This window comes from Ochotona curzoniae, unplaced genomic scaffold, assembly GCF_017591425.1.
Source record: "Ochotona curzoniae isolate NIBS_2020 unplaced genomic scaffold, NIBS_Ocur_1.0 contig_3527, whole genome shotgun sequence".
NCBI lineage: Eukaryota > Metazoa > Chordata > Mammalia > Lagomorpha > Ochotonidae > Ochotona > Ochotona curzoniae.
This window is the reverse complement of record NW_024465897.1, coordinates 1,813,004-1,840,603: the sequence shown is the minus strand read 5'-3', so window position 1 is coordinate 1,840,603 and position 27,600 is coordinate 1,813,004. Positions and strand designations below refer to the sequence as shown.

Genomic DNA, 27,600 nt, shown 5'->3' with positions numbered 1-27,600 from the left:
GGTGCAGGCGCTCTGCTGATCACTGTGGAAACCCGGGCGGCGGGGAACGCGGGAGGATGCGGAGCCCCGGGCAAGGGGGAGGGGTGGGGTGGGGAGAGGGGGCTGGAGGGGCGGGCGGAGGAGGCGTCGTCGGGGCCCTGAGCTATCCGGGAGTTTTTGCCGGAGGCAAAAGTCTGTAGCGGGCGGGGCGGAGGAAGGGGACCGCTGGGGGGCACTGAGTAGCCAGGGATACTTCTCGAGCGCAGGCGAGGAGGAGCGAGAGCGAGGGGAGGGGGCGCGGTGGGAGGAGGAGTAGAAGACAAAAGCCGAACGCGAGAACGCACCGCGACCAGGAGGGAGCCGTCTGTCTGGCCAGCGAGCGAGCTGCGGGAGCGAGGAGGCCGCACTGCACGGAGCACCCGAGTGGGGACAGGCAGCATGGGGAAGGGGGCAAACCAAGGCGAGGGGGCTCCCGAGCGGGAGGCGACCATGCCCACCTTCAGCTGGGAGGAGATTCAGAAGCACAACTTGCGCACCGACAAGTGGCTTGTCATCGACCGCAAGGTTTACAACGTCACGAAGTGGTCCCAGCGACACCCGGGGGGCCACCGGGTCATCGGGCACTACGCGGGAGAAGATGCCACGGTAGGCACTGGGGAGCTCTCGGGTCACCCTTGGGTTGCTGCAGGCAGAGTCAGGAACCGGGGACGCTGGGCGCCAAACAGCTCTTCGGGCGCTGGATGGCGCGTGGGACGTCCAGGAGGCAGGGAAAGTGTGTGGACACCCGCGCGTCTCCCGAGAATCCTGCTTTGGATCAGCTGGGTCTCCTCGGGACCCGCGTCGGACTTGGCACGGCCGGTGAGGCAGCCCCTCAGGGAGGTCCCAGAGCTAGGAAGCCGTGCGCTGTCTGTCGCGCGCTGGAACCCACGCTTCCCGCGGCTTTCACCCGGAGCCAGGGACTCCCCCAAAGAGGGCGCTCTGACCCTAGGGCTTGCTCTCCCTCAGCGCGAAAGATGGCCGGCCACCCTTGGGCGCCGGGACGAGGAGCCGGAGAGCGGACGCGGGAGCAGCCCCGTGTGGGACTCTGCGCGCGCGTCCCGCCTTTTCCAGCCAGCCTCGGCGGGCGGAGAGGGAAAGCGGCTCCCGGACCCGCGCGCGGCTCGCCCCGTGTAGAATCAGCTCCAAGGAGGTCCGCAATGGCTGCTCCGAGAGACCGCCCTGGAGCTCGGGTTCCCACGCTCCCACCCCAACGGCCGGCCTGCTGGCATCCGGGGGCGGGGACCTGGAGTGGGACGAGCTCAGGTCGGGGACCAAAGGCTTCAGCCGCACCGGGCTGCTTGGGCAACAGGTCGGTCGTCTGCACCCGGGGTTACTCGCGGACATTCAACTCAATGGCCCTCTGTTTTTAAAGGCGCCCGGGACCGCCTGTCCCTCTTCCTGCACTCCGTGGGCCGTTGGGTCTCTCCCGAGGGGCCCTCTCTGGCACCCAGTACATGGCTGAGCGGTTTCACAGCCTTCCCCACCAAATTTGTGGGGGCGCGGAGGGGAGGACATTCAGCTGCTGGACTCAGAGCAGGAGGAGATGGGGAGGGAAGAAAGGGGCTTCTCCTGTGGTTGTGAATGGTGGTAAGTTGACAAGTAGTTCTGGTGGTTCTGGACCCTTGGGAACAGAGTGGGGGAGGGGGGCTGGTGGGCTCCGGACCTTTCACTGGCCAAGCCCCGCACAGCCCAGATCCTGAGTCCCTCACCTCTTTCCAGCTCAGTGAGACAGGCCTAGGAAGCCAGACCAAGCAGCCGTGCTCTGCGCTGCTGAAGGAGGCTGGATTGAGGCCTGTCCCAGGTTGGACTGCACTGGTGGCCTGCAGCTCCCAGCTGTTTCATGTGCCTGTGAGCGCTGGGGCTGCTCACTAGGACTTAGACACCTTCAGATCATCGTCTCTGGTGCCAGACCCAGTGAGGAGCTTCAGGAAAAACGATTTCCAAATAAGATACCTGCTGGCGCCGGGTTAGGATCTGGCCGTTACTCTGCGGTGCTGGGCTTGCCAGGTCCCCATCTCCTAGGACTAAACAGCTTCCTAGAGACGAAAGTTTACCGTGATGATGGCTTTGGTCTTTTTGTCAAGTAGACAAGATTGGCAAGCACCTTGAACTTCTAAGCAGAAGACCTGGGGTTTACTGCAGCCTTGTTCTGGAGTCCCCAGGGCTTCCCTGAACGGAGCAGGGAGTTTCCTCCGAAATCAGTCCCTGGATGCATCTCCTGCCCCTTTCTGTCTCATAACAGGGTCCGAGTCTCCGTGTTTCTGGCCTTGCACTGGTGTGCTTTCTTGCACTGTAAATCTGGCACATTGGATGTCAGTTCCCCGTTATAAGAAAGTTTGGGTGTGAGCCAGAGTAGGCCACAAACAGCCCTGGAATTCCCCTGTAAAAAAAAATAGGCATGATGGCTGGGTTCATGTGCTGTACACCGTGGTGTGGCTGAGAGTCCTGCCCCACGTCCACAAGGTACACCTGTCTACCCATTTCCATATGTTCCGTTCCCAGCAATGTGGGTCGTCACATGCTGGCACCCGAGGAATGCCACAGGGGACCATCAGACTGATGACAGGGAAAGCCGGAATGCAAAGTATGTGAAGAAAAGCTACACATCTAGGCTGGTTTTACTTAACAGAGGACAGTACAGTGTTAGTTCCTCTTCAGGGAGCTTCTGCCTTGCAAAATAAGACCTGTGGGGCATGAGATGCTGGAACCTGGGAGTCCACTAATGGCAACTTGACCTATTGGGATGCCTTTCTTTTCTTTCTTTCTTTTTTCTTTCTTTTTTGTAAATGACTGTAAAGGATCAGGATGGAAAAAGGCCTTGGGCAGTCGGGGCTGGTATGAGCAAGAGCCCTAAAAAGAGAGGGGGGGGGAGCAGGTTGCAGGAGCTGAGGGCCTGAGAGCGGGGAGCAGGTTGCAGGAGCTGAGGGGCTGAGAGTGGGGGAGCAGGTTGCAGGAACTGAGGGGCTGAGGGGGGGAGCAGGTTGCAGGAGCTGAGGGGCTGTGGAGCAAGTGTCTTTGTTCCTCCTATCTCAGAGCCTGGAGGCTGTGAATGTTCAAAAGGAAGGCACAGCCAGGGCAGGTCAGGACAGAGAGACGCCACGGCCCCTGTCCCGCAGCCCACAGCAGTCACAGAGGCCCTTCGTTGGTGATGCTGTGGTTGTGCTCAAAGCAACCCTGTGGATTGCTCACTGCTCCGAGGGTTCAGGGGCTTGCTGAAGGTGTCACCTCCCTGCGCTCAAGATGCAGAGCCCGCCTTGCTCTGCTCCCTAGTTGCACTTCTCGTCTCTGTTCCCCTGGTCCTCCTGTCCTTTTCTTGCCTTGGCTGGGAGCCCAAAGAACGCCTCCCACCCCCATGCCTGTGTCTGCTCCGTTTCAGGGCGTTCCCCTTGGGGACTCTGTGTCTTCTGCAACAATTAATCAAACATTCATTGGGTGTCTCCTGGCCTCTGAGCTGAGCCCAGGCACAAGGATGAATAATTCACGGACGGTGACTCGAATCCGGTGCTTCCCTCCTCTCTATCTCGGGCCGAGTGGTGCTCTGGGCACTTGGTCCCCAGATGCCAGTCCCTCCCAGCCCGCTGGTCTCAGCAGTTGCCCTGCCCTGTCTGTGTTGGGTCTCTTGGGAATCAAGGGAAGGTGAGAAGCATCGGAGATTAACGTTCCGTCTTGCCGTTTTCCTGGCAAGGAAACGGGAGAAAAATGGAGGATGGTCCCTCCTTTAAGACAGGACCTTGGACTTTGATGTTTATTTACTTGTTTAAGATTGATTGATTGATTGCTTTAAAGGGTAGAGCATTGGGGAAAAGAGAAAGCTTCCATCTGCTGGCTTTCTCTCACACAACGGCATGGCCACAACAGCACGGCTGGGCCAGGAGTCAGGAACTCCGTCTGGCTCTCCCACATGGGTGGTAGGGGTCCGGATACTTGAGAGCTGTCATCGGTTGCCTTCCCAGGCATGTTGGCAGGGAGCTGGATTAGAAGCAGAGCAGCTGGTACTAAGGCAGGAAAGGCCAGCACTGCAAGTGGTGGCTTAATGGACTGTGCCACAATGCTAGCCCCCGCCGTGGTGTTTGGGAACAGAGGGTCTGGGTTATGAATTCCTAGCTACCATCTGGGTGGGAACTGATCAATGTCTGACAGCTACAGCACAGCAGGCTAACCAGAGGGGCAGTCCAGGCAAACTCTGGGAGTGGTTCCGAGAAGAGCCAATGCATTCATTCTTTAGGCAGGAGCCTCTTTTGGTACAGCCCTCTGTCCTCAGGGGATTTAGCATCCTACCCCCTCCAATGCTCTTGCCACTGGGCACACTGCCCCCACCAACCTCCCTGGAGACGTGGCACAGGGCTTTCCACCCTGCCAGCATCTGCTCACTGTGGGAAGGGAGTCAGTATCTCTTTTGATCACTAGTTCTATGGTAATCCCACTATGGGCGTTGGGTTTGGCTCATCCTGTGCTGAGTCCTAGGCCAAGTGGCTGGATCTGCAGAGCTGGATTAGAAACCAGCCTTCATCTGCAGGGGGCGTTGGCACAGGCAGGGGTGCGACCTGGCAGCAGGCGCTTGGTGTGCTGGGTGTGGGTGGTGAGTGTCAACTCCTGCTGGAGTTGGGCAAGGGCGAAGGTGTTTGGAGCTGTTGGCTTCAGAGCTGGTGGACAGCAAAGCGGGCACCAGCAAAGGCCCAAAAGCAGCCTAGGCAAGCTGGGTGTGCTGACCCTGCCTCTCCCTGCTGACAGCTCTGTGACCAACACGAGACTGCTCTGGGGACCAATTTGGTTCTGTGCTCTGCACCTGCTTGTCCTCCTTGCTCTTCTTTCATACACTGAAGCTTCTTCCTGGAAGGATTTTGGCACCTTGTCCCTGTCTGCCGAGGATGGAGTCTTGTTTCTATTCTCTTTCCAAAATCAACGTTTGGCTTGGCCCCAGCCTGCCCTGCCACCACAACCTGTCTTGTACTAAGCAGATACTCCTGTCGTGAAACAGCTGTAGGGAGCCTTGGGCTGGTGTTCGGCCTGTCTGCATGCTTGGGAAAAGCTGAACCTCCCCCAACCCCCCGCCAACACACACAGCCCATAACAGCTGGGCTGGGCCAGGCTGAAGCCAGGAACTGAACTCCAGCCAGGTCCCTGGTGTAGCTGGCAAGAACCGGACTTGGGCTGTCATCAGAAGTATGGGGCAACCAGGACTCAAACCAGGCACCACCAAATGGGGCATAGGCCTCCCTGGTGCCTTGATTCTTAAGTTGGCAGCACCAAGAGGGTGAAAGTGAAGCCAATTAGGGCATCTGGAGGTCTTTGGGATTGGGCTGGGTCGGGTCATTAGTGTGGAGCCCCACGGTTAACATCTTGGTCATTTCACAAGAGACCACAGAGGCAGACACCTGAACTCCCTCCTGCTGAATGGTGCCGTCTCAGGACTCTGGCAGAAGAACACCTGCACTCAGTGCCCAGCGATCGTGATCACCTAGTGCTGGGCTGGGAGCTGGAGCAAGCCCTGCCTCTCCCAAAGCTGCCTATGTTACGTGTTTCTTTATAGTGACCAAAGCCAGTTGAATACAGCACGGCTGATACAACTGCAGAATTCCGTCAGTGTGGCCAGGGCGCAGGTGGCTTTGCCAAGCTCTGTTTACATCTCTGCTTTACAGGGCTTGGTAGCCATTCGTGGTTGTTGCACGCAGACCACTAGGGAGTTCTGAGGCCAGCCTACGTGAGGCCAGCCTATGTGACCTCAGCAGGCGGTGTGTCGGCCATCCGCCTACGTGCAGCTGCTCCTGTTCCAGAAGGGCCCACAGGCTACAGCGTGTGTGAGCCTGCCATTGAGGTCACCGTGTTGACCAGTATGAAGATAAAGCAGGGTAGTGTCCCATGACTGCAGGAGGACTGTTTCAGGTGGGTGGCTGGGGACAATGGCTCCGAAAGGACCATCCCTAGTGTGTTCAAGGACAGGCCACAGCAGGCCTTCTGCGTAGGCTGCCAGCTCAGCCGCGACATTAGCCGGTCCATTGGAGCACTTGGTGTTCCGAGATTGCAGGAAGCGCTTGGGAGAGAGCTGCCTTCGGAGGCAGGTGGACCTGGCCTGGGGCCCAGCACTGCCACCTGGAGCAAGGACTTTGTTTCTTGTACGTCAATGTCTGCAAACAGAGCTTGGAGGCTTAAAGGAGGGGCCATAAAGGTGCCGCTTGGCACCCTGCCTGGCACGTGGCTGGCGCAGGGAGGTGAGGCTCTGAGGGCTTGTGGACCAGGGAGGGGTTGAAGGGAGCAGCTGATCAGGGCTGTGGGCTGTCATCTGCTCCTGGCTGGGCTTTGGGGCGGGGTCCTTCCCCCGTGCTCTGGTATTGGGCAGGCGGCACTGGCTGAGATGGACGTGCTGAATTTCGCATCCGCATGAGCTGTGGTGAGGATCCGTGTGGCCCTCGGGCCCTCTGTGGCTCTGCAGGAAGCTGCCTTGCCTGGGACTTCCTGTCTGTTTCCAGAGCCCTGGTCTGGTGTGTCGAGAGCCCGGGAAGGGGCCTTCTCGGCCTCCAGCATGACCTTGCCTTCAGCAGCTGCAGCTGTGCCTTTCCCAGGCCTTCCTCACGTTGCAGAGGTGACAGAGCCTGGGTGGTGGGAGAGAAGGGGCAGCTGGTCTGGCGCTGGCCCTGAGGCCCCTCGCTGTGTGCCCAGGGTCCCTGCAGGGTCTCTGTCTTTCTGAAATGTCATCAGGCTAAGCTGTCCCTTTCGGAAGCCCTTGGGCTGGTTTTGCCTGCACGATGTGTCACTTAGTAAGCCTGTTCTAGATGCACGTGAAACAAAGATCTAGAGAAGACCCGTGTAAGGGACGCAGTGAGCAGGCAGGAGGAGGCCAGCAACTGCCCTTGGTCTGAGGGCGACTACCCCTTGGGTTGGGGAGGACGTTTTACTTTGTCAGCTTGTCCCCACCCTGCCCTTTTGTTCCTCCCCCCCCCCCCCCTTAAAGATTGCTTTTCCTTTATGGGAAAGGCACACTTCTTAAATGGCAGCACCAGGGGCTGGGCCTGGGCCAGGTGGGAGCCAGGAGCAACCTTGAACCCATCTTCTGCTGCTTTCACAGGCGCGTTAGATCCGAACGGGCTTCTGGCGCCATGGGTCATGCTGACACATACAGCTCATTGTTTTTAAAGGTTTATTTTATTTGTTTACTTATTTTATTTGAAAGACACAAACAGAGAGGAGAGACAAAGAAAGAAAGAAAGATCTTCAATGCACTGGTTCACTCTCCAAATGGCTGCAATGGCCAGAGCTGAGCCGACCTGAAGCCAGGAGCTTCTTCCGAGTCTCCCATTTGGGTACAAACACTTGGACCATCCTCTTCTGCTCTCCCAGGTGCACTTGCAAAGGAGCTGAGCCGGAAGTGGGACAGGAACCAGTGCCCATACGGGATGTTGGTGTCATAGGCAGAGGCTTAACGTACTGTGGCTCCAGTCCTACAAAGTTCATAAAGAAAAAGTTCCCCAAACATGCAGACACGTTGGAAGAAAAAGTGAACGGTGTTGTGCCCTCACCAAGATTCACTCGTCGTTCTCTGCCCTGCTGGGGGAGCAGGGAGAGGCTGGTGGAACTAGAGCCGGCACCCGTACAGGATGCTACTGAGGCAGCAGGCAGAGGCTTAAGCAGCTACACCACAGTGCCAGCCCCTCGTCACACTGTTTTTAATGTGTATGAAAATAGTTGATTTCTTTCGGAAGTCTCCAGATTTCTTTCAGGAAGTCTTTTCACATAGTTCCGTGTTTTCTTCTTGTTTATCGTGACCTCAGTGCATTTTCGGCCTTGCTTTTCATTGGCAGCTGGGAACACTGAGCCTGGAGCTACTGTGGGGTGGTGTTATTCGCACACCGCACAAAGCGTGAACTCAGCCCCAGGTCAGCAGTCAGGGCCTCCCTCAGCTCTGATCCCCCACCCAACTCCTTGGTGCACCTGCCCGGAGGTGCATCTTCTTCTGGCTTGCTGAGACCACCCACAAGTCCCTGGTGGACTCGCGTGCCCAAACAGCACAAAGTCCCAGGACAGCTGTTGCTGCTGGAGGCCAGAGAGGGCCCTGGGGCCGGATGATCATGGGAAACCCGGGGGACTGCTGCGGTTGTGTGCTCACCTTCCACCCTTCCTCACCCCTGCCTCGCCTCCATTTCCCAGGATGCTTTCCGGGCCTTCCACCCTGACCTGGATGTCGTGGGCAAGTTCCTGAAGCCCCTGCTGATTGGCGAGCTGGCCCCGGAGGAACCCAGTCTTGACCGTGGCAAGAACGTGAGTAGGGCTTGCATGGTTGGGTGGGGGCTTGAGGAGGTGGGCTTGGAGAGGTCCCTGCATCCTGGGGACCAGGGGCACATGAGAGACGTCCTGGCTTGGTGGAGCCTCTGGTATCTCCTCTCTCCTGCCACTCTAACCCTGCCCTGCAGTAATCCCTTCCCAGTTCTGTCCCCATCTTTCAGCTGCACTGAGAAGCTGGCCCATGCCCTCCAGCGTCCGCTGGACTTGGCCTCATCCAAACAGCATGCGTACATCTGCATGAGGCCTGCCCAGGACCTCAGGGCTGGGGTAGTGCCGAGGAAATCCTGCATTCCTGTCTGTGCCAGGCAGGGCTCTGCAGGCTGTGTGAGCCGCTGATGCCAGCAGGTGGTTGGGCTGACTTACTGTCACAGCTCTCAGCGCCATCACAGTCCTGCTTGGCATATGGGGCTGGCTGCTTCTGAGCCTTCTCCCTCACTCCCTGTGAAAGCCGGATCTTGGCCCAGGGAGCCCTTCCTCTTGCCCTCTGGGGTTTGTGCCAGCCACCCTACCTTGGCATGGAGCCCGGCAGGACACAAGGTCTTTCCTGGTATGGGCTCCTGGCCTGCCCGAGGAGACACTCCATCTGGGCCTCCAGGGCTCACAAGATCTCCTCTCCATGCCGCTGCTGATGCCAGCTTGCCTGTCGTTGCCTCCTTCACATGTGGCTCCCTCTCCCACCTCTGCCAGCCTCTGCAGCCCTCCATGGCCGGCAGCTTCTCTTCTGTACCCTGCAGCTCCACTGCCTGGCTTCTCCAGCTGCACCTGCGTCTCCCTTTCCTTCCATTCGGCCTCTTCTCTAGGGCCTTCCCACCTCTGGCTCCTTCCACCCACCATCTCCAAGACCCCCCCCTTCGGTGCACCTGCTTGTGTCCAGGTACACCCCTGGCCTCCTCCTGCCCAGGAGCTTCTTCTGGGTCTCCCACAGGGGTACAGGTGCCCAAGAACTTGAGCCATCCTCTGCTGTTTTCCCAGGCCGTAAGCAGAGAGCTAGATGGAAGTGGAGCAACCAAGATATGAATAGTGCCCATAGGGGATGTTGGCACTATAGGCAGACACTTAATGTGTTACACCGTGGTGCTGTGCCCTGTTTATTATTTTGTCCACTCATTTACCTGTCAAGGACACTCAGGTTGTTTCTACTTTTGCCTGTTGTGTGTGGTAATGCTGTGAACAGTGGTATACAAAAGACAAAGTTTTGAGTCGAATCCTTGCTCTGTCACTTAATCGCCTGTGGACAAGTCGTAGTCCCCAGGGCTGTGCTAGGCACGTGGCAGGGGTGTGGGGTCGGCAGCCACTGTGGTGTGTCCCCTGGGCCACGGCTTCTCCGGGATGTACGGTGCCCAGCTGCCTCCCTCCTATCCCGTGTTGCTCGTTGACAGTCTCAGATCACGGAGGACTTCCGCACCCTGAAGAAGACGGCTGAAGACATGAACCTGTTCCAGGCCAACCATCTGTTCTTCCTGCTCCTGCTGGCCCACATCATTGTCATGGAGAGCATCGCCTGGTTCATCGTCTTCTACTTTGGCAATGGCTGGATCCCCACGATCATCACGGCCTTTGTGCTGGCTACCTCTCAGGTGAGGCATGGCACCTTCCCCTGCCGCTCAGAGGCCTGGTGCCCGCTGGCTGATGCCCTAAAAACACCTGCGGCCTTCTGTCCTAGGCCCAGGCTGGATGGCTCCAACATGACTACGGCCACCTTTCTGTCTACAAGAAGTCCACCTGGAACCACATTGTCCACAAGTTCATCATTGGCCACTTGAAGGTAAGCACCAGCAGCCTCGGACGTCTGTCTTTTTGGTTAGCAGGTGACTCGGGGTCATCTCGCTTCACGCGGTAACCAGGACCCCTTCTGTGGTCGGTGTCCTGAGGCTGCAGGGTGATTGGCAGGTCTCCCGGTGAGCCTGGCCTTCTCCTGGGATGGCCGTGATACAGGATATCGCCCTGAATCCCCGAGATCCTGCGTTGTGTTAATGATAAAAACAGATGTGCATTTCTGGAGTCTCTTGGCTCCGTGGTGTTGTTGCTGTGCCACGGGCTTAACTAATAAATTCCTTGTAATTGGAGGCCAGTGAAGAAACGGCGTGCACGATGAGCTGGTCCCCCCTCCCTGGGAATCTGAGCTACTTAGTACATTGTGTTCCTCCTTCTCTTCCCTCCAGCGCCAGGAAGTGCACAGCAACACGTGAAACGGCACTTGCCCTCCGTCTGCGTTGCCCTGCGCTTTTCCTGCTGTTTCTGCTAGGCCGTTGATGCTTTTATCTTTATCTGTGGCTCTAGGGGAATCCAGGTCTTCAAAAAGTTCCTGGAAAGTACATACAGGGATTTCAATTTTTTTATGTTTTTTTTTCCTAAGTTTTATTTATTTTTATTGTAAAGTCAGATATACAGAGAGGAGGAGAGACAGAGAGGAAGATCTTTCGTCCGATGATTCATTCCCCAAGTGACCACAATGGCTGGAGCTGAACCAATCTGAAGCCAGGAGCCAGGAGCTTCCTCCGGGTCTCCCATGTGGAGCAGGATCCCAAGGTTTTGGGCTGTCCTTGACTGCTTTCCCAGGCCACAAGCAGGCAGCTGGATGGGAAGTGGGGCTGCCAGGATCAGAACCAGTGCCCATATGGGACCCTGGCAGGTTCAAAGCGAGGACTTTAGGCACTAGACTATGGCACCGGGCCCCCCAAATGAACATACTTTTCAGTTCCATCTTTCCATGAATTTTTGGGGGTATGCAGGTGTTAAGCTCTTAGAGAAGTAACATGAGCCATGTTATGATGGACTAAACTGAGAGACAGGCCCTGTTTAGAATAAGGGGTGAGGGAGACCTGCAGGAGGACGACAGCTCAGCTCTTTGTTGCCCGTGAGCCCTTTGCCAGTGACATTGCACTGAGGTGAGAGGTGTGATCGCCCTGGTGTGTGAGACACATCTTGCTTGGCCTTTCCAGCAGCGTCTAACAGTGTCTGGGAAAAGCTGGGCCCTCTGTCCTGCCCACCATGGCGAGGAACGAGTGCCGTGTTTAGATTAAAGCTCTCCAGACCACACCAGCAGGCCCGTGGTTCTCCGTCCACCGGTTGGGGTTGAGGGGTGACCAGGGCCGAGCTCCTTGCTCTTGTTCCACTGCAGGGAGCTTGCCTGGCTCAGAGCCTGTAAAGGTCTGAGAGTCCGCTGTCTGTCCATCTCAGGGACACGGGGAGAGGGTGCCCACAGCACATTGCCCCGTTTCATCTTACATCTTTCTCTGCCCGATAAAACCCTCCCTGGTGTCAGAAAGTTACTTTCCTGACCCGGGTTGGCCTCCAAGTGAGCCGTGTCCTAGTTTCAGACTGTGGGCCCGGGCCAAGGGCAGCCTTCCTGCCTGATAGCCCCACGGAGCACAGTTCTTGCATCAGATGCGAGATGAGGCCTGAACTCCGTGCAGAGTGTTTGCCAATGACACTGGGATTTTGGGAGGATAGAAAGCCAGGGCCTTGAGCTGTGGGATGTGCAATCTGCCTCTGCTCGTTGTGTCCTTGCTGCTGTGTTGCAGAACCAGGCCAGCCAGAGAGCTTATGCAGGCGTGCCCCAGGGCAAGGAGCTCCCAGCTGGCCTGGAGTCCAGCCCTGGTGCTTCCGGGCACATCATCTTGGCAGGCAAGTCTAGCAGATTCCTCTGTGCTTCTGGTCCTTGTAGTGGATAAAAAGGGTCTGGCTACAGACAGATCCTTGAGGGCCCTGCCAGCTTGGATGCCCCAGCACAAGTCAGTGAGGCCTGCGGCCAGGTGCTGGGGGGCCTCACGGGGCTGAGACGTGCTTCTCACTGTGCATCTGTGCCGTTGTGGGATTTCAGAACTTCTACAGTGTCACGTCTGGTAAATATTGTCCCCAGAGACGTGGAATTCCAGGGAATGGTCTTTTACAATGACAGTAAGAGGCCATCACCTCCCTGCTTCAAATCCTGCCCTTGTCTGACCTTGCACTCGGGATAAAATGCTGACCTCATCTGCGATGGATACCTGCTGGTCTTCTGCAGATGGCCGGAAAGGCTGGGATTGGGGTGGGCCAGGGGAGGCCCTTGGCTATGGTGCAAAATGTCAGGGGAAACAAAACAAATTGTAGATAAATAATCTTATAATGCACTTTTTAAAAACTCAAAATTAATACAAAAAAGACCCTACCATAGAACAAAATATCAGCATTTGAATAGAGATCTAAGTTGAATTAAGGCAAGCAGGAAATGTACCCTGATTATGTGTTGATGTCATTAAAAAATCTTTATTTGAAAGATTGAAATTTTTTTGAAAAAAAGATTATTCAATTTTATCGGAAAGACAGAGTCAGAGAGAGAGCTGGCGAATGTTCCCAAATGGTTCAACTAGCTGGGGTTGGGTCAGGCTGGAGCCAGGAGCCTGGATCTCCATCCGGGTCTCCCCTGTGCTTGTCATAAACCCATGTACTTGGACCATGGCCCCCTCATTTCCCAGCTGCATTAGCAGAGAGCTGGATTGGGAGCACAGCATCTGGGACTGAACTGGCACACCAAAGTGGGTTGCAGGTGTCGCTTAGCCCACCGAGACACATGCTAGCCCTGAAATCATGGTTTTCATGGCTTTTTTTCTTTTCTCCTAGAGCATTAAATCTGCTATCTGTGAAATGTTTAAGGTTTGAGCACCCAGCGTATGGAAAGCCACATAATTTTAATTTCAACTGTTGTATTTATACCAAGTCAAACTCCAATTACACTTTTATTTCAGCTGATAGCAATTAAAAAGCATTTAAACAGATGTCATCAGCCTGGAGTTTATTTCTTATTTGAAAGAGTTAGAGTCTCCCTCAGTTGGTTTACTCACAGCAGCTGTGGCTGGACTGGTCTAAAGCCAGAAGCCAAGAGCATCCTCCCACATGGGTTGCAGGGACCCAAGCACTTGGGCCACCTCCTGCTGCTTTCGCAGGCACACTAACGGGGGAGCTGGGTTGGGGTGGGGCAGCCAGAGCTTGTACCACCTGTATGGGGAGCTGGTGCCACAGCTACAGCACGGCATCGGCCCCCAAAAAGCAAATTTTAAGCGGGGCTGTGGGTGGATTTGGTTCTTTTAAAGCCAGGAGTACTAGTTTTCCTTGTGCTTCTGGCTCTTCCGCTCCCCTGCCTAGGGGCTTTCATTCTGCTTCTGGAACATTCCCAGGGCGGTCTGTTCGGAAAGCCCCTTGCTGTGTGGCTGACCATTAGCAGGAGGCTGGTAGAGGTGGATGGCTCCCTGAGGGTGGGGATTTGGCAGTCCTGGCTGCTCCATTTCTCATCCAGCTCCCAGCTAATGCATCAGAAGAAGCAGCAGAAGGTGGCTCAAGTATTTAGACCCCTGTCGCCCATGTGGGAGATTCTGATGTGGTCCACGACTCTGCTTTACCCTGGCTCAGCCTTAGCCAGTGTGGCCATTTGAGGGAGTGAACCAATGGATGGAAGGTCTCTCTCTCCTTCCTTCTCTGTATCGTTCTGTCTTCCAAATAAATACTTACGATAGGCAGAAACAGAGCAAGCTTGTTCCCCAAAGGCCGAAAACCAGCTGGGGAAGGGCAGCCAGGCCAAGGAGACTGAATCTGGGTCACCCTCGTGGGTGGCAGGCATCCAATCACTCAAGACATTGCCTCCGGGCCCGGCGCGGTGGCGCAAGTGGTTAAAGGTCCTCGCCTTGCACCCCCGGGATCCCATATGGGCGCCGGTTCTAATCCCGGCAGCCCCGCTTCCCTTCCAGCTCCCTGCTTGTGGCCTGGGAAAGCAGTCGAGGACGGCCCAAAGCTTTGGGAACCTGCACCCGCGTGGGAGACCCGGAAGAGGCTCCTGGCTTCGGATCGGCATAGTATCGGCCCGTTGCGCTCACTTGGGGAGTGAATCATCGGACGGAAGATCTTCCTCTCTGTCTCTCCTCTCTGTATATCCGCCTTTCCAATGAAAAAATAATAAAAATAAATCTTTAAAAAAAAAAAAAAAGACATTGCCTCCCAGGGTCTGCCTTGGAGGGCACCGGGAAGTGCAAGCATCCTGACCGGTATGCTGAGGCTGAGCCTGCCGCACACTGCAGGCTGGCCCAGCTGTTCCTGCGTGGGCGCATCTTGGCCTCCCAGGCCTCGCACCTCCGTGTCTCTGTGTGTCTTCCATTCAGTTCTCCCAGGAATTCCTCTGGGCTCACACTCGCTGACATCTCTCTGTTCAGCTGGATTGGAGTCCTGCCTGCCTCCAAGGGCCACATCTGTTCTGGCCGTCTGCTCCCACGCTGTTGGTGTCCTGAGACAGGGCGCGTGCCAAAAGCATCTTTCCAAGTCAATGTTTGTTTTTAGCAAATAGGCCTCTTCACTGACGGCCGGACCCTTCGCCAAAGCATCGATTGGATCACAGCTCCCAAGTTGAGTGCTGACACGGGAGGGTCAGTGGAGTGTCCCTGGCTGACTTTGCTGGGGGGAACCGCCACTACATGATGTCATATAAGCTTGAGTCAGAGACGGCCGTCTGTGATCTGCAAATAAATGCCCTTGTCTCATGGGGTCACCAGTTTATGGAATTGTCAGAACCAGTGTCACCTCCTGAGTGGGATAGGAGTCAGGGCACTTGCCATTCAGCACAGTGGCTTCTTGTGCAATTTCTTTTTTCTTCTTTTCTTTTTTAATAATTTTATCTTTTTTAAAGATTTATTTATTTTTATTGGAAAGTCAGATATACAGAGAGGAGGAGAGACAGAGAGGAAGATCTTCCATCTGCTGATACATTCCCCAAGCAGCTGCAATGGCTGGAGCCAATCCAAAGCCAGGAGCCAAGAGCTTCTTCTGGGTCTCCTGTGTGGGTGCAGGGTCCCAAGGCTTTGTGCCATCCTCAACTGCTTTCCCAGGCCACACACAAGGAGCTGGATGGAAAGTGGGGCAGCCGGGGGTTAGAACCAGTACCCATATGGGATCTTGGCATACGCAAGGCGAAGACTTTAGGCACTAGGCCACCACGCTGGACCCGCAATTCTTTTTTAATTAATTAATTTTTTGTGAAGCCCTTACTGGGGCAGGCATTTGCCCAGCAGTTAAGGCACTGCTTGCGAGCCTGGCTCTGCTTTTGCCTGCATCAGCTTCCTGCTGAAGTGCACCCACGGAGGGAGCAGATAATGGCTCAAGTCGTTGGGCCTCTGATACCCTCGTGGGAGACCCTGATGGAGTTCCTGGCTTCTGGCTTTGGCCCGGGCCCACCCTGGCAACAGTTGAGAATAGTCGGAGAGGAACCAGCAGATGGTTCTCCATCTTTCAAAAAAGAAAAAAAAAGTCGAGAAAACTTTATTAACATGTAATGCATAGTCCACACAGTTCATCTACTCTTTTCTTTGCGGGAGGGGGTTGGAAAGTCAGATACACAGAGAGAAGCAGAGACAGAGAGGAAGATCTTCTATCTGCTGATTCACTCCCCAAGTGTCCACAACGGCAGGTGCTGAACCACAATGAAGCCACAAGCCTCTGCCGGGTCCCCCACGTGGGTGCAGGGTCCCAAGGCTTTGTGCCATTCTCCACTGCTTTCCCAGGCCACAAGCAGGGAGCTGGATGGGAAGTGGGACCATTGGGATTAGAACTGGCACCCCACATGGGATCCTGGTGTATGCAAGGCAAGGACTTTAGCCGCTAGTCTACTGCACTGGGTCCAGTTCATCTTCTCTTGAAGGCATCCATGTTTATGACTTTGAGTATAACCCCGGGTTTCTGCCATCATCATCATCATCATCATCAAATGAGAGCATCTTCATCACCTGAAAGAGAACAGCCTCCCCTCTCAGCCCACACACCCCATCCCCCATGGGACCTCCAGCCCAAGTCCAGGCAGCTGCTCGTCTCTCAGTGTCTGCCAGGCTCCCTCTCTTTGGCGTTTCTCAGCAGTGTAGCATGGCATCCTTTAGCAACTGCCTGCCCTAACCTCTCCCGGGTCTGTCCGTGTTCTAACATGCCCCCGAGGACACCCACTCTCCCTTTCCCCAAGCTCCTGTTGGTGGGCACTTCTGGCTTCACCATGCAGTTCTTTCGAAGGAGGCTACTGTAGACAAGCGAGTGCAGTGTTTTTGTTGGTTTCTCTTTTTAATCCTTGTGTACTGCTTTGTGTGTGGACAAGCTTCCATCCCTCTTGGGTGTCCACAGGAGAGAAATTGCCGGATCTCCTAGTAGGAAACACGTTCATTGTCCTTGAAACCTCTCCCCTGGCACGACATTGGCCTCCAGGAGAAGTGGGTGCAGGAGACATACCTCCTGCAGTGTTCACCCGGGGTCCCTCAGAAGTGTCTCAGCCACCGTCACCCTCTTAGGATAGGGTACGTGGTACTGGAGCAGTGAAGCGACAAGGCTGGGGCCAGCAGGTGCTCCTGCTTCGTGGGGCCGGGGTCATCTTCCAGTTTTCAGGTTCTGAAGTGCTGTCCCGAGTGTCATGGAGTCAGCCCTGAGTGTTGGAGGTGCCAGGAGTTGACTGTGGGTTTTAAGGACGGTACTAACGCAGGCATGCTCAGGTGCCCAGTGGACTGCATTGCTCACCTCACCCTTCTCCCCGCTCACACGCAGGGTGCCTCTGCCAACTGGTGGAACCATCGCCACTTCCAGCATCACGCCAAGCCCAACATCTTCCACAAGGACCCGGATGTCAAGATGCTGCATGTGTTTGTCCTGGGCGAGTGGCAGCCTGTTGAGGTACAACCTCGGGAGGGCAGGAGGCAGGGAGGGGTCGGCTCAGTCAGGTACGGCCCCATTTGAGCCATTTGGAAATCGTACCTGGGTGCCCCTGGTGTTGGCTGCAGGAGAATGTACATGGAATGGCATCCAAGGTGAACAGGGGACGTAGCTCCTTGGGGGAGGGGAGGATGCAGGGAAATGGGACTCCAAGGAGGCCTGCTGCTAGGGCCCTGGCCTGGTTAACCAACAGCCAGCCCGTGCCCAGGAAGCCTCATTTGGAGAAACCGTATCCTCTGCATTGGGTCACTGTGTCTTCAGCATGGCCACACCTGGCGTGCTCTACCACATGGGAAACCATGGGCTGGGGGTTTGCTGCAGGGATGGGAGGCACCACTTGGGACACTTCAGAGGGCCTGGGTTCGCGGCCTGGATCTGCCTCCCTGGCAGTGATGGCTCAGGTCTCTGCCACCCACAGAGAGAATCTGGACTGGATTCTGAGCTCTTGGCTGTGGCCTGGCCCAGCCTTAACTGTCGTGAATGGGAGCCCTCTCTGCGTACCCCTATGACATTCTGTCTTTCAAATAAATAAAAAGGAAGTAGCGTTTATCATGAGGTACGGGAAAGTAAGGTCCAATGAGGGGGTGGGATGGAGCCAGGCTCACGCACAACCCACAGTGGTCGATCCACGAGGGACTGCTCTACCACCCTGTCTGGTTGTTACAGTAGCTCATTTCCATAGGTGTAGAACATATGGGGTGTAAGTATTTGTATAGGTTAGAAATACACACAATCATGGAGCGAGTCCCTCCTCTACAACCCCTGCCAAGTCCCACGCCTGTGTGAGCATGCCTATGTCTGCTTCCTTAAGGAAGAAACACAAAGCCTGGCACCTCCTCTTCTCCTGCAGCCTTGCTGTTTCCACCGGCATGAACTGCCCACCCTGGGAGCTCCAGGGCCCTGCGGGAATGAAGGCATGCCCATTCAGTTATGTCTGCACTCTGGCATACCCACAGTTTGATGATGTGGTGTTGGTAATCTCATTTTATTAAGAGGAAATCTTCATTTCCTCTTAATAAAAAACACTCTATGCGTGTATTTAGTGAATTAAAGAGCCACCTCGACGTTAGGGAGAGAGAAGATAACACACGCTTGGCTCTTGGGCAATGCGTTGAGGACCTAGAGCAGAATGGAGGGGAGCCTGGAAGCCGACAGGGCTGGGCACAGGAGGGAGGACCACCCCCGTTCTGTCGTGTGAAACCAGGCCCACTTGCCCTGGGCTAGGGCACCTTGCTTAAGTGCTCCTGCTAGCAGCCGGTGCTCCCGGGTGCCGAGGCCCAGAACAAGGCCAGGACAGAGCCCCAGTTCTACATGTGGGTCCCTTGGTCTCATGTGTTTCTTGTGGATAGAACCAGTCTGAGCTGGGACATGAGGCTAAGGTGGCAAGGCCCTGACTCAGGCCCTGCGGCAGCACCCAGCCACTGCCACCTGGCTGGCGTTTCGTTCTCTGCCCAAGTACAAACTTTTGTTTTCCTTCTAGGAAACAGCAGGCTCACTTTGATAGTAGACTGATGAGCCCGGGGCCTTTCCTCTCTGAGGACAAAGGCTTGCCTGAGCTGCCAGGCCCGGGCAGGAGTGCCCTTGGCTACCCTTGCGGATGCCATCGAGCTCCCGACATGTTGAGGCCAGCAGCTTTGCCCTTGGCACCTCCTCGGCCCACACCCAGGAAGGAGGCTTTAGGGCGTGATCTCACACTTGCCTCTACCAGGGTGCTTGAGAAAGTGCATGGAAAAATGCATAATATTTAAAAATATTTCAACATTTGCTTAACTACTCATCCCATGTTTCCTCAAGTTATTAATTTTTAAAATTTATTTGAAAGACACACAGAGAAAGAGGTCTTCCATCTGCCAGTTCACACTCCAAATGATTTCCAAGACTGGGACTAGGCCAGGCTGAAGCCAGGAGCCTGGAGACTCCACATGGAGTCTCCCATGTGGGTGGCAGGGACCCACGCACTTGGGCCATAAGATGCGTTAGCAGGGAGCTGGATCAGAAGTGGAGCAGTTGGTCTCCAACCAGGGCTCCAAGCAGTCGGTGGTCTCACCAACCACAACACAGTGCTAACGTCTCAACATTTCTGTTGAAGATTTATTTTGTTTATTTGAGAGGCACAATTGCAGAGAATGAGGCATACATACATTGACACAGAGAAAATTTCCATCTGTTGGTTTACTTTCCGAATGGCTACAGTGGAGGGGTTGAGCCATACTGACCAGGAACCCGGACCTCTCTCTCTAGCTCCCTTCTGTGGATGGCAGAGGCTCAAGTACCTGCCCCATTGTCCTGGAGGAGACTGGTCTTTTGAGTGAAGTGAGCTAGCCCCATATCACCATGGTGTCCCTGCCTGGTCTCGGGATGGCCCAGACTGACAGCCAGGACACCTGCCAGAGTTTTCCTCCCTGGCATGGAGGAATAAAGCAGCCAGCAGGGTCCACCAACGCTGCCTGGCGAGCATCTGTGTGCACAGCCCTGCTGCCAGCCACACCCCTTCCCAGTTTGGGCTCAGCCACTTGGTTAGGCCAACGGCTTCGGATAGGATGTTTTGAGTTATCTTTGTTATTGTTAACAAAATACTCTTTTGTTGCTGCTAGGCTTAGAAGCTCTTGGCAGGAAGATTTTCTGTTCCCTGTGCTGACCGTGAGGCCTGCCCACAGGCAGGGGATGTGGGTACGATGATGTACCAGCTCCACTGGTCTCCCAAGGCAGCCAGTCCCTGACCTCCGCAGATCCCATGCCCCCTCCCTTCACCCCAGTGTCTGGGTGCCTTGGGGTGGTACTCATTGTCAGCTTGTCGTGGAGCCATCTCCCGCTTCTGGAACACACTTCACTTCATTGGCTTTGCATCTTTATCTGCCTGGATGTGGCCGTATTTATTTAAGTTTGTCTGAAAGCCAGCCAGAGATCCTCCACCTGCAGGTCTGCTCATTAAATGCCCACAGCAGCTGCAGCTGGGCCAGGCTGCAGCTGGCATCCTAGCACTCAGCCGGGGTCTCCCATGTGGGTGGCAGGGCCCCAGGCACTCGCCACCTACTGTTTCCCAGGCACATGAGCAGGAAGCTGCAAACCCAAGCACTGTGATGTGGAATGCCAGTGTTCCAAGCAGCATCTTTGCCACCGTGCCAGACACCCACATTGAGACATGGATGTCTCACTGGAGTTCTTGTTAAAATTAATTCTCAGCTGTTCTATCTTTTTGTTGCTACACTTGGGGCTTGCTAAGTAATCAACAAAGTGGTTGATATTTACCAGTGTTCTTACGTCTGGCTCCTGTCTGCATGAGTCTGGGTTCCTTTTGGGTCACTCTTGAGTTTCCTAAATAGAATAATCACATCCTTGGAGATAATGAAAGTTTCATCTCTTGTTTTCTAATAGCTCCATCCTATTTTTCTAAATTATTATTATTATTTAGCAGTTATTTGAAAAGGAGAGAGACACAGAGCAATATTATCCATCTGTTGGTTCGTTTCCCAAAGGCCTTGCAATAGTCAGGGCTGGACCAGGCAGAGGCCAGAAACCAGGACTCAGAGTCTCCCATGTGGGTGCTAGGGACCCAAGTACCTGAGCTGACATTACCTTCTGCTCCCCAAGGGGCATGCCAGCAGGAAGCTGGAGTTGGGACTTGAACCAGGCACTTCTATGGAATGTAGGGTTCCAAGTTCCATGACAAAGGCCCTGCTCCACTCTGTTCTCCTTCTTCTTCTTCCTCTTCCTCTTCTTTTCCTCCTCCTCCTCCTCCTTCTTCTTCGTTCAAATATTTATTTTGGAGCTAATGTTGTCGCATAATGAATAGGCCCTATCTATCTGCAGTGCATCCCTCATAGATTCCAGTTCAAGTCCCAGTGGCCTCACTTCTGATCCAGCTCACTGCTCATGTACCTGGGAGAGCAGTGGAGAATGACCCAAGTGTTTGGGTTCCTATATGCACAAGGGAGACCCAAAGAAGCTCCTGGCTCCTGGCTTCAGACTGGCACTTCTGAAGCTATTGCAATCATTTGGGGAGTGAGCCAGTGCATGGAAGATCCTATCTTTTAAATAAATAAATCTTTAAATATATATTCAAAAATATATATGTATATATGTATGCATATATACATATACATTTATATATATATAAACTTGAAGGGCAGAATTCCAGAGAGAGAGATCATCTCCTGGTTCACTCCGCAGATATTTGCAATAGTCTGGGCCAGGTTGAAGCCAGGAGCCAGGAACTCCATGTAGGTCTTCCGTATCTGTGGCTGGGGCCCAGCCACTTGGATCATCCTTGGTTGCTTTCCCAGGGGCGTCAGCAGAGCGACAGATCAAAAGTGCGGCAGCAAGCACTGGAACGAGTGTTTCAATATGGGATGGCAGTTCATTTCAATGGCGGCTGCACCTTCCCCCACCCGCTGCCAGGTTCTTTGCGCCTGGGGCTTAACTGGTTTGATGAACACTTTCAGAGTGCCGTTTCAACAGCGGCGAGAGCCCCAGGGCAGCCTTGCTTTGCTCATTCCATATTCATTTCTTGCATGGGGTTGAGGGGAGCCATGAGACAGGTGTCTGTGCTGTGCTGGCAGTGGACACTCAGAAGCTGGGGGTTCCACCTTCGCACCAAGCACCCACCCCTCCTGCAGCCCAGCTGCACCCCTGTCCCTCTGCCTGCCTGCCTGCCACTGCCCCTCTGATGCTTCCTATGACCCTCAGGAAGTGGCCAGACCTCTGCGTGCTGGCCCCGACACAGCCTCGGTGCTGCCTTGAGGGGCCTGCTCTGGCTGCCATACTCACTGCTCGTTTATGTGAATTCTCTGTCTCCCCGAGGCTGTGGCTGGGCTCAGCAGCTTACCACTCCCCCCCACACACACACATCCACCCTGGTCCTGCCTGCACAAGGAAGGCCCTTGTCACTCCTCTGACATTTTGTTCCAAGGCTGAAATGTACCCCACACATGGCCTTGGCACCTTCTCCAGCCCTCAGCCAAGCCTGGCCTCGTGGTCCTTGGGGAGGCTGGGAATAGGAGGTTGGTGCCAGAGCTGGCTCTGCCCCTGGCCCTTGTCCCCAGCTGTCAGCCTCAGACTGGGAACATGCTGTCCCTGCTCAAGGCCAGCTGCTGTGTGTGCCACCGTCTCCTCCTTGGGTCTGGCCGCAACGAGCCATCCACACTCTTGCCTGCAGCCCCTACTGGTTTCTCGCTGTGTGCGACAAGGACCCCTGTGTGGGATGGGAGCTGTGAGGGCCCCTCCACAGGAGAGGGGCTGAGGGCCAGCCAGAGCCTGGCAGAGCACTGCCCCATTGGAGGCCACCACGATGGGCACAGACGTGCGGCTGCATGGGCCTGTGTCGAGCACTGTCCCTGGGGCTTTCGGATGCACTTTGTCTGCTGGCCCCTCTCAGCACATCTCCACTGTGCATGTGGTAGCACCCGGAGCCAGGTGGGGTGCCGCAGCTCAGTGAACTGTGTACCACCGCGGGCCAGTACCCTGGGCTCCTGCAGGTCAGCCAGGGGCACAGAAGAGCCGGGGACAGTGGGGACAGCTCCTTAATCTTTGGCATCCACAGGGTCACCAGAAGCCATGAAAATGCTGGGCTTAGGCGGGCATTTGATACAGTGGTTAAGACGCAAGCTGCGGTGCCCACATGCCACGTGGAAGGGCCTGGGCTGGAGGCTTGGGTTTGCTTCTGACTCACAGCAGGGCACAGCTCAGGCACCTGGGTCCCTGTCATATTCGTGTGGGAAATCCCGATGCCATGCTGGGCTCCTGCCTTCACCTGGCCCAGCCTAGCCTGTTGTGGTGTCTGGGGCGTGACCCAGAGCACGAAGAGCTCTCTGTCTTTCAAGCAAATGAAAATAAATGAATAGAGCAGTATACTTGCTATGCCAACACAGCTTCAGATGGGCCCGCCACCCTGGCATTCTGGGCAGCCCTAAGTCCCTCCCCTCTCTGCCCAGACCTTCCCATGGGGCTCTGTCCCTAAGATGGATATGGTCAACTGTGGACTCAGATGTGGTGGGGAGGCCAGCGGGCAGGGCTAGGGAGAACCACAGTGGAGGGTGAGCCTGGAGACCTGTTTCCTGCCCCTGGTAGATTAAAGCAAAAGCCAGGGGCAGCCTGGACCCCTGCAAGTCCAGGGCTGGCGTGCTCCCCTGAGGCTGGCCACCTTGGCAGCATCCTCCCCTGTGCCTTTGTCCCTCTCTCCCAGATTGTCACCCCTCGCTGCTGCGGGAGCTGGTCGGTCAGCGGCTCACTCTGAGTCCTCTGGCTCGGCCTCCACCCTGACTTTAATGAGAACCTTCATGATGAGGGACATACTTTCCGGGAAGGAGTAAGAGCTTTGCCAGGGCCTGAGAGACACAGTGATCCTTTCTGGTGATGCTTCAGTTGGGTGCCGGTCCAGGGACAGATGGGGTGTTGATCCTCCCCCTGTCCCAAGTCCATAGACTCTGCCACAGCCCTGAAGGCACCTTCCTTTGTCTTTACCTGCTGAATGGGGGCAGTTCTGCCATCTGCATCTCACATTCCTCTCCCTGTTGCACTAAGTTAGGAGGGGACGCCACCTGGGGAGGGGGCTCTGGCCATTGACCCACAGGGGGTCAGTTGTCAGCATTTAGGCCCCGTTTTCATTGGCTGCACCTGGCAGTTGGTGACATGGGTGCCAGCAGGGCTCATGGAGGCTGTGAGGCATTTGTGCAGGACTTGGGGCAGAGTCTACTCATGTTCAAGTCTGCTGGCTCCAAGACCTGGCTTCCCGCATGGTCCCTGGCACTGCAGGCAAGAGGAGCAGGTGCACCTTGATGCCCAGCCCAGGACACAAGGGGCAGGGTGGGCGAGGGGGACCAGGTGTGGCTGCCAGAGCCTTTGTTTGCATTTCTCAGGGCTGGCTTTGGGGAGGCAAGGGACAGGGACGGATGGTGTCTGCTGACCGCTGTGTCCACTCCTGGCTGCTCTCAGCCACTCTTGTGGGCGCCCTGTCCAGGGTGAGGTGTGCATTACCCAGAAGGCCATTTGCCCTTCTTGTGTTGCTTCTGGTGGGGATTGGCCTATGACCCTGAGCTTCAGGAGCCCAATGCTCACGCCGGGAAGGGAAAGGGACAGAAGCCTGTCCCCCAGCAGGGAAGGTGGGGAGGGCGGACAGCGAGAGGCCCAGTGCTCAGGCCCTGCCTTCTCCCCTCAGTATGGCAAGAAGAAGCTCAAGTATCTTCCCTACAACCACCAGCATGAATACTTCTTCCTGAGTGAGTGTGGGCGCACCCCACCCCGCCCGGGAGGCCTCTGGCCTCCTCCCATTGGCATCCTTCGCAGACCCGGAGTGGGACCCCAGGCCTGTCAGACACATGCAGGGGCCCGCCGCACCAGGTCCCAGTCCTCCAGGACCACGAGACTCCCTGCTGGGCTGCAGATCCTGTCTCCCAGCTCAGCATAGCAGTTCCCCATCTCCCAAGTGCTGGTGGTGTGGGGGTGGGGCCTGGGCAGGGGCAGAGCCAGGGGAGTGGCTCAAGTGGAGCCTGGAAGGAAACATCTGGAGTACCTCTGCCCTCTCTCGCACAGTTGGGCCGCCGCTGCTCATCCCCATGTACTTCCAGTATCAAATCATCATGACCATGATCGTCCGCAAAGACTGGGTGGTAAGTCCCCAGGGGGGCCTGCCCTCCTCCCTGGGTGCTTGGGAGGGGAGGGTGGGGATAGACTGCTGCTTTCCTGTGTGGGATTTCCTGTGTGGCCAGCAGGAATCAGGGAGGTCATGGCCAGGGTCCTCCCAGACACACCCACAGGGCCCTCTGCTGGGGCAGCCACTGTCTGGGCAGACCCCCAGAAGAGCTGGAGAGGAGTCCCTGTTTTCCAGCCCTTCCTCTTTTACTGTCTCCTGACTGCTGAGCCACGTATCATAACCAGGCTGTCACCAAACACAGCCCTGGTGGCCCCCGAGAAAGCCATTATCTCAGCTGTGCCATGGGCCCGGGTCCAGCCTGTTGTCACCTGCTGCTCTGTCCAGTTGGTGGGGGACACTAGTATGACCATTCTCCTCCATTGTTGTCCCCAAGAGATGGCCTGCTGTCTCAGCGTCGTCCCATGCAGGTCACCGTGCAGGAGCCTGGGGGTGATTGCCTGAGCACCCCGGGCTCATCTGTGCGAAGATCCTGAAGTGTAGATGCCCTGGGCTGGGTGGGATCTGCAGGAACAAAGGTCACTGTGGTTGTTGTGGCTGCCTGAGGGCCAGCTGGCAGTCAAGGAGAGGCCACTGCTGAGGTCTGGTGAGACAAGTGGGGCTTGGGCGGGAGAGGAAGCGTGCCTGCAGGTGCACCTGTGGAGGGGAGCAGAGCTCCTGCAGAGGTGCCGGCCAGGAAGTGAAGACATCCCAGTGAGGGTGTGAGGGCAGCTGCCCTTTGCCCTCCATCCCTGACTCGCTGAAGCCAGCAGAGCTGAGGAAGCAGATGGAGAGGCCAGGGAACTAAGGACAGCCGGTGGCTGCTTGTCTAGGGCTGTACTCACCGTCCGAGTCCCCCTTGGTCCTTCTGCATGGCTGCCCCTGGGCTGGCATCCCTTGTGACCCATCCCTGCCTATCTCCCAAAGCACAGAGCAGTCGCCTTGTTGCTGCAGAGGCAAGAAGACAGGCTGTTAGCAAGCCCCGTGCATGCAGGCGGCCGTAGCCAGGTGCTGCCTGTCTGTCTCTTTGACACTGTTGCCTCCTGGCCACTGATGGCATTCTTTCCTGCAGGACCTGGCCTGGGCCATCAGCTACTACGCCCGGTTCTTCTTCACCTACATCCCTTTCTACGGCATCCTAGGAGCCATCCTTTTCCTCAACTTCATCAGGTGCCTGAGCTTTGCCGGTTAACCCGCCCTGGGCCCCGGAGCACCAGCACTGATGGGGGCTTGGGCAGAAGCCCTGGAGGAAGGGCTTGTCCTGTACCCACCTGCTTTGGGCACAGGGTGGAGCGTGGGTCTGCTGTCACGTGACCGGGCCCCACGGGGAACCCCTGAGAGTCCTCACACTGAGTTGTGCTCTCCTTCAGGTTCCTGGAGAGCCACTGGTTTGTGTGGGTCACGCAGATGAACCACATCGTCATGGAGATTGACCTTGAATCATACCGCGACTGGTTCAGCAGCCAGGTGAGGGAAGCCAGGACCCAGTGTCCATGGCCTGCTCCAGAACTGGCTAGACTGGTGGATTTGGGGCTCTGCAGTGCCACCTGTGCCCTGCTGGTGGCCTCAGGGCTAAGAAGAAAATGTGGCAGGAATCCTCTGCAGGGACAGGAGATGAGATCTGGGCAGACTGAGGCCACCAGCAGGGCACTGTGACACAGAATAGTGGCTCAGAGACCCCAGGCAGGGCTGAGCCTCATGGGACTGAAGCCAGGTGTCCCACCTGCCTTCTGTCCCCGGCCACTCACCCCATCCCCTTTGCAGCTGGCAGCCACCTGCAACGTGGAACAATCCTTCTTCAACGACTGGTTCAGTGGGCACCTCAACTTTCAGATTGAGCACCAGTGAGTGTGACCCAAGGGCTGGGGGTGGCAGGAGGACAGTGGGAGGGACAGGTGGGTAGAGGGCAGCTTGGAGCTGTGGTTCTCCTGGCTCTGCAGCCAGCCCATGGCGGTCAGGAGGGGTGCTCCCTAGGTGTGGTGGGAGATGAGGGACTTCCTTTTTCAGCTTGTTCTTGGCTGCCATTCGTTTTCCTCTGGTTCCTTCCCGTCCATGACATTTTTGTCTCTGCCCACCCAGTATCTTGTAGCTCCCTAGAGCACACACCCACCCCTGTCGGCCAGTGACCCCAGCTTCCCCACCACATGACCTGGGGAGCCCCGCAGGCTTGCAGGAGGAGCTGTGCACATGCAGTCTGGTCCCGCTAGGATGGGGGCCTCCTCAGAGTCACAGCAGCTGCTGGGGAGCAGCCTGGTCCCGAGGTGTCCTCACACTCCTATCCCCTGACTCCCCAGCCTCTTTCCCACCATGCCGCGGCATAATTTGCACAAGATCGCCCCTTTGGTGAAGTCCCTGTGTGCCAAGCATGGCATCAAGTACCAGGAGAAGCCCCTGCTCAGAGCCTTGGTGGACATCATCAGGTTAGGCAGGGAGTCCAGAGGGTGCAGGGTGGGGAGTGGTGGGTGCACCTGTCCCGGGAGGTCGGGGGAGAACCCACCCTCTGTCCTTAGCATGGGAGTCTCTGTGTCAGCCCAGAGCCTAGCCCCGAACTCATGGCTACTGCCTGTGCCAGTTAGCAACCCTGGCTGAGTTGAGACCACGCCCCTCTCCAGAGCGCCCTTCCCTTCCTGGCGCCTGAGCCCTGGTCCCTTGCCCCCTCTCTGTACAGGTCCCTGAAGAAATCCGGGCAGCTGTGGCTGGACGCCTACCTCCACAAATGAGGTCGCAGCCCTCGGGGCACCCACGGGGAAGGGGCCCAGGTGGGGGGTGATGGCCACGTGGAGGGGTGGGCTTCTGTTCTTAGGGTGCCTATGAGGCTGGGTCACATGCCAGCCCATGTGTCCTGGGCTTGGTCTTTTCTCCCTTTTTCTTCTTTGCCTTCTCTGTTCCCCCATCCCTGCCCTCCGCCCGCTGCCTCCCGGTCCCTTCTCAGGAGTGCAGGGAGAGGTGGTCGCAGGAGGTGGCTCTGTCCCTCC

At 56.3% G+C, this 27,600-nt stretch overlaps 1 protein-coding gene across 1 annotated transcript; it reads left to right on the top strand.

Annotated features, from left to right (window-relative positions):
* The first annotated feature begins 275 nt into the window (after window positions 1–275).
* On the top strand, window positions 276–27,600 carry FADS2 (fatty acid desaturase 2). Its single transcript, XM_040981991.1, has 12 exons — window positions 276–624; window positions 8,161–8,271; window positions 9,675–9,872; window positions 9,959–10,060; window positions 16,837–16,962; window positions 24,155–24,215; window positions 24,529–24,605; window positions 25,698–25,795; window positions 25,996–26,092; window positions 26,390–26,469; window positions 26,920–27,045; window positions 27,294–27,600. Exons 1-12 carry the CDS (start codon window positions 418–420, stop codon window positions 27,343–27,345), a joined length of 1,335 nt encoding a protein of 444 aa, XP_040837925.1. The 5' UTR covers window positions 276–417; the 3' UTR covers window positions 27,346–27,600.